We start from the raw sequence: 9,966 nt of genomic DNA, 5'->3' as shown, positions 1-9,966 counted from the left end.
ACGCTGTTTCAGTGCAGATTCGTATGGTTGCTAGTGGTCCCTTAAATTCGTATAATACATACACTTCCAATTAGGGCAGGGAGCGTTGTTAAATTTTCATGCGCCTCTATAGGAGAAAAATATTTGATGCACCGCCACAATAAAATAATTTCAAAAAACTAGTTCAAAACGGCGGGAGTAAGTGGATCTTTTGACCGTACACGCCATTGACGGCTCTGTATTCAAAACGATTAAATCACTTACTCGTTATGAGATAAGGAGATGATCTGTACGACCTAAGCATTATCGTTTATAGGTGACAGGTACTCTAAACGCAGGCATTTCTACTTGTGCGGTACGCGGGTCCATATCGTTTCGTTCGTGGTTCGACGAGGGATCGAGTGAAAAACCGATAAGGGTAAGTTTTTACTTTGTAACTAGGATTTTAATGTTTTATAAAATAGACTAAGACACCAATTAAGTTTGTCATTACCTACCCTTCTTCAGTAAACGAATCTGTGTGGCCTTTTACTTATATCAACTTTTCACCCTTACTTCTGTTTCCGAAATATGGTTATTTTGAGAGTTTTTTCTTAGTTCTTACATCGTGAAGTAAGACCAAAAAAGTAACTATTGGAGAACCAAAGAATTCTATTCCAAATTCCGTCAGCTCTTGGCACCCAAAATTTAATCATTGCCCTCTCATGTGGCAGGTCACTGATTTTTCCACCCGTTTATTATTCTGTAATACAAATGGAACGGTCGGTTGTGTTTTCAATTTGAAGACATGACGTCTTATCACTCCATTCCGGTTTTAAAGCGACGACCTTCGGGGGTTGCGATAGTAGCCTGTACTCTTATCAGTTCTTTCTTCGTCATGAAGCGAACATAACATGGCACCATAAATTAATCTCTAAATAAAATTTTGAACCATGGAGAACTTCTGGAGTTTCTGGTGCTATTACATTTCTAAATTTTGATCAACCATTTAACACACAATTGAATTTCAATAAAATTCTGTGGAAAGGGAATTTGGTTTACATGCTTCATTTTGTGGATTATGCAAAGCAAAATGCAGCATTTTGCCATGTTCTTAGAAATGTTGGTTTCCCATTTGTCGTACACTTAATGGACTACACTGTATGCGATTAGAATTCAGGCAAAAACAACGCCTGCTCCAAAGTGCGTCAGTACTACAAACTACAATACCTTTCAGTTTTTTGGATACTAAATCTGTTGTGTTTTCAGGTGTTTTTTCGACGCGAAATGATGGGTTCCACTGGGCGGAAATGGGTGTCCATCCTCATGTGGAGGAAACGATACAAGCTTGGCCAGGTATGTGATTAACAAAACATTTCAATAATTGTTGCAAATTCCCAGACGAAATTATTAAATAAATTACGATTTCACTCTACCAACTTAACCAAAACAGGTAGGCTAATTCAATTCTTGTGCATCAAGTCAATGTATTTTGCCGTTTTCCCGATGAAATCGGTGCCATAATTGGAAATTTTGTCTCCTGCATTAAAGTTAAAGCAAAACTCCATTTGAAACTGGCAAACCAGTTGCATCAACCGTGACAATTTGTGGGGTTTTTGTTAATAATAAGCGGCCTCTATATTTTTCGCAGGACTCTTCCTTCCTGAACGAAATTGGTGAGTAAATACCAACTATAACGGCTTTTGGGCAATATTATTGTGCTGCAAAACGTCGAGAATATAATAGATCTGTGTAAAATCACTCCAGTAGGTAAACATTGTGGACATGACTACATAAGCTGTCGTGTGCCGAACATCCGAATTGACAGCAATCCAAATGGAGAGCGTGTACATAAATAGACCAATTAATAATTAATCAATATATAAAGTGAGCATAGGTAATAGCAACATTCCCTTACATTAACATTCAGTATTCATTTAAATTCCCGTGCCCATAACTATCATGTTCTACAAAAAAAAAACCGCACAAATTGTTCTACGCTGTAAGGCAAAACAAAATATTTGTTCTAATTGGAAGCTACCGTCAGCTATAGCATAGAATAAGTAACTCATTAAAATTAAACATAAAGAAGACAGATTATAATTGGACAATCATACGCGAGACCCATAATAGCATAAAATTGAAGGATTAAAACGAATTGGTATTGCAAAACTGGCTTCTATAACGGCGTCTCGATTTAATATCGCCTTTTTTTTCAATTAGAATAAGTTTGTGAAAGAATCTGTATTGTAATTATAAGGTTATTAAAAGGTTAATTGAGTAAATTCTTTACGTGATTTGTCACAATACTGTTGAAATCTAAAATCGTGCCACTATGTCCCTGACGTTTTTTCATAAGTAAGAAAATGTTTTCCTCGCAATGTACCTATCGTTTAAACATTAATTAAATGTTAATTTACCGTAATCAAACGCTTATAAAAATAATTGCGGTTGTAACTGTTTATGGTAGAACTTTCTCACTTCTAGTGGTCATCAAATCTTAAAAGTACATTGTACCATTGAATTATTCAATTTTTGTAGTACCTATTACGGCGAAAGATGGTGTGTGATATAATTTTATAAACACGGAATTTAATAACAAATTACGTTTGCGTTACGCGTCATCAATTAATTCATCTCTAAATGGTTTATTATTTAAGTCGATAACTTACAATACAGCAAAATCCCAAAGCGTAACAATCGTGTCTATTTTTAGTATGACGTGAAAAAACCAAATTATGTAATTATGCTCGCTGTATTTCCTTTAGTATAATTCATGTCCTTGGTCCCTTATCTATCCATTTTTTTTACGGTACACGAGTGAAAGGACAATGACTCAAAATCCACAGCGTTTTACATTAAAATGTACAAAAATTGAACGTTTCGTCCAAGGGAATATCAAATTGGTAAATAAATAACTGCAGGCGGGTGACTTTTTGGTTCGCACAATAGACATCACAATCCGAGTCACAATCTAAAAAATAGTCAAATCTTAGTCAAACCATTGAATAATAAATCTGAATCTTTATTCAATGATCAAACTAAAAAAAGAAAGATGCCATTTTGTACGTCAAAATTAGGGCAAATACCTACCGTGGTAGAATGTTGCAGCCAGTTTTTAATGTTATTTCATTGTTGGAGTTATAATTGTTTATGAAGATAATGCAAAAAGTCATTAAAGAATGAAAGTAATGTTATACAATATTTGTAATCAGGAAATACAGGGCTACTCAAAACTTCAAAAATATACAGTAAGTCCCATTAAAGATATTGAAAACGTAATTTTTCTCGGCACGCCTTGTATATTGTATTCAATCACTTACTACATTTTTAATCGATATAGATAAAATACTAAAACTTTTATTTTTGTGTTCCCAAAATTAACGAAGATTTAAAATAAGAAAGTTGGTATTGGCACACGGCACCCTCTATAAAAAGGGTTGTAATTATAAAAATGGGCACCAAAAATACCGATTGGCGTGTCCGTGCATTTTTCAAAAAATAAAATGCGCGTTTTTCCGTCTGCCCGTGTAAGGGACGAGATTTCGCTACTGGAAAGTCATAAAAAGCTCGTTAATGTCCCGTTGCATAAATATAGTTTTGTACACCAAACACCCATTTAGTGTTGAAATCCAATGGATATTTTCCAGACATCCTGGAACATCTTCAGAAACCTACGAGACATCCTCGGATCCTTGAATCCCCATCCTCAGACATCCACGGGATATCTGCTGCGATTTGGAAATCGGTTCACATTCTTCAGATCTCCTCCAGATCTCTACAAATGTCGAAACTACATCGGAAAATTAACTGTCGGTGATAATTAATTAATTGGAAATTGCATTCAATTTGTTGTTTAATTCGAAATATGTAGCAATTATACTAAAATACACTGGAGATGAAGCTCAATCTCAATAACGACTTCTCTCAGAATGTAAAATTAATGATTGGAATCTTGTGGAAGGAAAACCTATCTTGCGCTCTTCGAAAAACAGGAAGATGTTAAACACTTCACATCCTGTGACCTTAGATTGTTACCTTAGATTAGGTTTTTTAGTTTTTCCAATATCGCACGGTTTCTGAGTTATAGTCCAGAGTTGCGCTTTTTCAAACGGATCTTTTTTTAATTCCACTGTCCTGAGAATGAATGTGTAAAAACGATATTGCAACAATTGTTGTTTAATTTGAAAAAGCACAACTTTATAATTTAAAATCAAATATATTTCAAATTGTTGTTACCTACAAATAATCGAATTTCACATTAGATTATGCGTTAGATACGTTCCTTTCACGGGGCTATAATTGCACCAAGTACCGATGCCACAATATCAGCCTACTTCGCCGATACCGATATTGGCCGCCGATATGTTATCTGTACAGGGTGTAACAATGAAGTGTCAAAAAAAGTGGTTGGTAGATGGAAATAAAATGGTTTTTTTCCAAATAGCAGAATGTAGAAAATTTACACCGATATACGTTAAGTTCCAATAATAAATGATAATGACTGCTTACAGAAATTATAACAATTGAAAGTGGGTTTTTAATAAGCCCAAACAACCAGAATATCCCAGGAAAGAATATTTTAAAGACCGGAAACAACCAGACTACTCACAGTTTATGTTTTTGGGTTAGTTGGGGCAAAAATGGGAAAAAAGTTGCAAAAATAATCGTAAATGATTTCTCCAAAAAGCGCATTTCCACATGAATAGACGAAAAAATTAGTTACCACAGTCAAATTCGGCTTTAGCCATTTAACCAAAATGATGTGAAAAGCACCTTCTATCAAAATTTAGGGAGAATCCGCCTGCCGCTACGAAAGTTGGCTCTGTGCGTAAGAATTATCAGTTAAAATTTTAGAAAAATTACTCCACAAATAAGTTGTATCTATTTTTTTGACAGTGTTTGTCCGTCTGTCCATTAGCACGATATCTCGAAAATAATTACGATGAAATTTTGCAGGCGGATCTTCATCAAATTTGTAAATCGGAGTTCGTGAATCGGCAATGTAGGCCAAAAATACTGAAGGCCTTTTTGACATCTCCGTTAGTAATGAACCGAATTGCATAAAATTCAAAATGAGCATAGCATTAGCCATATAATACGCAATGCCAAGCTATAGGCTCAGGAAGTCGTTTAACAGATTTGTTTAATTTATTTTATAATATATTGGGACGTCCATACTGAAAAGGCTAATGAACCAAACTCTTAGTGTCCTCTAGTAGTTTCGTGTCATCGTTCTTCCTTCATTTAAATCACAACAAAAAATTGGCAAACGCGACCATGCAAAGAACCAGCTTTGTATGTATGTATGTATGTACGTGTTACATAAACCAAGTTAAATTTATGCAAATTTCATTCCCAATTTATGTTTCATAATTGCAAGTAGGGCATAATGCGAATCAACAATTAAGATCTGCGGCTACGCCAATTTTTTACCGCAGTCCACGCAACCTGTGTCCAAACTTTTGACCTTTTAAAGCTGTAACCATTAAATAACATCTATTCAAATGGGGAATTTCGATATTTTTTCTAAAGATGAGTGAAAATTTGCATAGAAAATCTAATAAATGTGTACGAAACTATAAAGGAGCACATTTACATTTAATGTTTTGTACCTAACTGTTAAAGTGTAACTCAATATAAGCAGTCAACAATTTCCGGTAAAACCTGTTTGATTAATGCTAGGATGATGGCCATAACTATTAATCGATAAACCTGTAATCCCTTTAAGACTGATTCAGAGCACACCAAATTTGCGTTACAAGAACAACTATCGTGACTTTTTTACTAGTCACATATATCAAATTTAACCGAATATGACTCAGTGAATAATCCAAAGTGAATCTTTTCACGCTTTAATTTTTTATTGCTCACTTGTAAATGTCAGTACTTTTCGGCGTTAGATCTAATTTATTGTCTCGAAGACAAAAAAACCGCACACGACGCGCTATTTTTGCTTTTCTTCACGATTAGAAAAAAGAACATAATTTGCAGGTGAAACAAAGGATCGTCATATAACTGCGTGAGTTGACATTATTTAACCTATTGAATGTAAATTTGTTAATTTGATTGTTTGTTGGATACCGCCCACCTAAAACCTTTTATTTAAATTAAATCGCGGCAGGACTCAAATCAACTGATATTTTAAGGGTTGTATCATAAAGCTTCCTGCATCGATCAAACCTATTGTTTCCTAGTCAAACAAAATTGTCTTCAGATTACACCCTCAGAGGCGATGAGTCATGCATATTAAAGATTGGTTAGATTTATTGCAAAAATTTACAGTAAGATCTTATTTCATCGGTTAAGAAACTTGGAATTAATAGCCTTAGATCGTGATTGAAATCGGAAGGCAAGCATTCAGCAAACTTTTAAATCTTCAGATTCGTTACTTTTTATGAATTATGATGACAAGAAATTACTAGTCTATGACCGAAAACTGTTAATTTTTTCAGTTGATTAATGGTTTTAGCATTTATAATAAATTTTATAACCATATTTGAATGGAAAATGAAAGGATCTATCACAACCCATTACTTGCGATGTAAAAGTTTTATCTAGAAAATGGGTGGAGTGGAATTTGGGAGTCCATCGTTTAAATGGCAACTTTCTATTTTTTGGATTCTACGTGAAATTTCAGGTCTTTTGACCCACATGTCAATCCACAATTTATTGTTTTTAAGTTACTTGGCCCGCTGTTTCCGATTCAATTTCCTACAAACTCGGAAATCATGCCTGCATTATGTGTAGGGGCACCATCTTGGTAATACATAGCAACATATTTCTGCAGAGGCAGGTCTTCCCTTGTAGGAGCAATAATATTACGTAAAATTTCCAAATAACTGTTTGCATTCAAATTTTCTTGATACACATGGAAACACAAAATCTTGTTATTTTTCAACGCACAAAACACACGGCAGCACTCTTGGAAATGTACTTCTGGATTCAAAAAAGGATTTTGATCGCACCAGTAATGGAATAAAAAATAGAGGTTGCAATTTAAAATAAGCTAGTCCGGAAGTGCCACCATTTTGAAAATATTTTACATCGATTCGGCCTTCAGAGTAACTCCTAAGTATACATTTTCAAAAACCTACCTATTTCACTTTCCCAGAAACGTTTAACTAAAGCTCCCAAAAATACACCCTGTATACAAAGTTAAATTTTTCTCAAAGTTGAAAATATTTCGGAGCTACTTTCCAAAACCCCAAAAATTCCCTTCGGAACACATAGAAAAATTTGAAACGGCCTTAAAGTTTTTCATACCTCGCTTGCAAGTGTATATCCATTTTTCGTGGAAGTCGCAAAGGTAAAATTTTGGTTGTGGTCAATGATTGCCAGGAAGAAGGCAAGTCTTATTGAACAAGAATCATTGTAAGTTTCTCTCAGAGCACGACTGGCGACACAAACATTAAATAAAATTACGAAGGAGTCATTCGAATTCCAATAATCAAATTTTGAAATGAAATTAAACACTCAGATAATAAAGAAACTAGAATCTGACAGAAAAATAAAAATTGGGATTGTAGCACACAACTTCTTTATTTGGTAAAACATATACTCTTTTACAATCGACCCGAAAAACAGCCTCGTTTATTTCCCATTTTTAGCGCATTTCCACAAAAATAAAAAAAAAATGCGCTATTGTGGCCACTTTGTCCGTCCGTCCGTCCGCTAACTTTGCGACGCTACTAGTTTTTTATCTTAAGAGCTATTGTTCTACTTTTTTTGCTATTTGGTTCGTTATGGTGTCGAGTCTTGTACCAAGGAAGAATTTTTTTCTGTACCGCTTACAAAAAAAGTTATTGTAAAAAAAAACAAAAAACCGTTTTTTTACATGTTCTATAATTTTACACTTTTGCCGTTTATCCTAGAGATCGTTTATAATTTTGCATTGCTATCTGTCGTCTGCATGCTCGTCTGTCCGTCTGTTCCTTTGTCTGTCTGTGCATCTATCTGTCCGTGGGAACGATAACTTTGTTTAGAAATGTTCGATCGCTTTTACATCTCCGTTAGTTATGAACTGAATTGCATGAAATTCAATATGGGCATAGCTTTAACCATATAATACGCAATGCCAAAGGTTGAATCGAATCGATTCAAAATTCACAGTGCCCTTTTCGCATCTCGACCATTTATAAACCGAATTGCAAACTTTTTTACTTATAAAAGTATTTGAATGAAATTTGATACATAGGCACTTGTAACAAAGGAAAATCAAACGCCAATTTCAAAATGTGGTTTTGCGCATGCGCAGTGCCAACTTTTTTATTTGCGGAAGAATTTACACGAAATTTGATACATAGGCACTTGGGATAAAGGAAAATCAAACGCCAATTTCAAAATTTGGTTTTGCGCATGCGCAGTGCCAACTTTTTATTTATGGAAGAATTTAAACGAAATTTGATACATAGGCACTTGGAATAAAGGAAAATCAAACGCCAATTTCAAAATTTGGTTTTGCGCATGCGCAGTGCCAACTATTTTATTTATGGAAGAATTTAAATGAACTTTGATACATAGGCACTTGGGATAAAGGAAAATCAAACGCCAGTTTCAAAATTTGGTTTTGCGCATGCGCAGTGCCAACTTTTTTATTTATGAAAGAATTTAAACGAAATTTGATACATAGGCACTTGGGATAAAGGAAAATCAAACGCCAATTTCAAAATTTGGTTTTGCGCATGCGCAGTGCCAACTATTTTATTTATGGTAGAATTTAAATGAAATTTGATACATAGGCACTTGGAATAAAGGATCATCGAGCGCCAGTCTCAAAATTTTCTTTTGCGCATGCGCAGTGCCAACTTTTTTATTTATGGCACCATTTAAGTGAAATTTGATACTTAGGCGCTTGGAACAAAGGAAAATCTAACATTAGTTTTGCGCAGTTCCAACTTTCTTATTTAGAAAAGCATTGAAATGAAATTCTTCTCATAAACTGAAATTGAAGTAACACGTCAAAAATGGATTGCCCATGTGCAAAGCTATCTTTCATATTTGTGCCCGGATTTTTACGATTTTAACAGAAGTTGCATCTTATAAATGGGAAATGAATGCAAGTGGAAATGCGCTTTATGTAAATCGTTTACGATTACTTTTTAACTTGTTTTCTTTTATATGCGATTGTGAAATCGCAAAAATTCCATGATTCGAACAATCCCAAGAATCTGAAAGAGTTTCTTTTAAGCTGAAAGTTTTTCAAAAAAATCTGAAGTATTCGAAAGATCCAAAGAATTGAAAGAATAGGAACAATTTTAAGAATCCAAATAAGGTTCGCAGAACAGGAAGAAAAAAGCAAACTTAACAATCTGCAGAACCAAGAAATCCGAAAGACCACAGGAGGATAATGCAAGAAAATAATCAGATTAATCTGAAGAATGACTGCTAGTTCTCAGTTCTCCCAAAAGTCACGGGACGGGACTATAAGTTTCCACAAATCCAGAAACAATAAACGTGTAACATATAGCAAACGAACTCCTGGGTCACTGAAAATTTAAACCTTGAGTCCTTGGGTGATGATACTGAAAACAGAGTTCGCGTGTTATAATGTACACAGACGAACGGACAGAAAGTCAAAATCATGAACAAGCTGGGTCACTTATTAATAAATCATTTTCAAAATTTTATAACTCGAAGAAACCAGCTCCCAAGGTTTCACAATTCCATTTATGAGCGTTTGGGTCATCGAGGAAGGTCGACAACTGTTGCTTTCTCATTTGGTAGGTACAATAACTAAGATATCGGGTTTGGCTTTAGGTAATGGGTTTCTTTTTAATTACCTTTAAAATAAGATGAAACTCCACAGGGGTTGCAATTTTAAAGTTATCACCCCCTAAAAAAATTCCCCAGTGTATGAAAGTTTTAAAGCATCTAAAAAAGTAGCTTTATGACCCTTTATTGATCGCCAAATTTTCAGATTTTGTTTTTCACTCGTGTGAAACTTACAACTCAGTCCCAGGACGTTTGAGAAACCCTGTTCGGAAAATTGTCTGTGTCATTGTTGAC

The 9,966-nt window shown here is 34.6% G+C and overlaps 1 protein-coding gene across 1 annotated transcript in view; it reads left to right on the top strand.

Annotated features, from left to right (window-relative positions):
* Nucleotides 1-320: 320 nt before the first annotated feature.
* The window catches only part of LOC116165987 (major facilitator superfamily domain-containing protein 12-like), a 67,792-nt gene continuing 58,146 nt past the window's right edge, over nt 321-9,966 (top strand). Inside the window, exons 1-2 of the mRNA XM_031480789.1 lie at nt 321-397; nt 1,228-1,314. Of these exons, the coding sequence (XP_031336649.1) occupies nt 1,269-1,314 (46 nt within the window). The 5' untranslated portion in view covers nt 321-397; nt 1,228-1,268. The remainder of the gene's footprint in view (nt 398-1,227; nt 1,315-9,966) is intronic.

Source organism: Photinus pyralis, unplaced genomic scaffold, assembly GCF_008802855.1.
Source record: "Photinus pyralis isolate 1611_PpyrPB1 unplaced genomic scaffold, Ppyr1.3 Ppyr1.4_LG3a, whole genome shotgun sequence".
Lineage (NCBI taxonomy): Eukaryota > Metazoa > Arthropoda > Insecta > Coleoptera > Lampyridae > Photinus > Photinus pyralis.
This window is presented reverse-complemented; position numbering and strand designations above follow the sequence as displayed.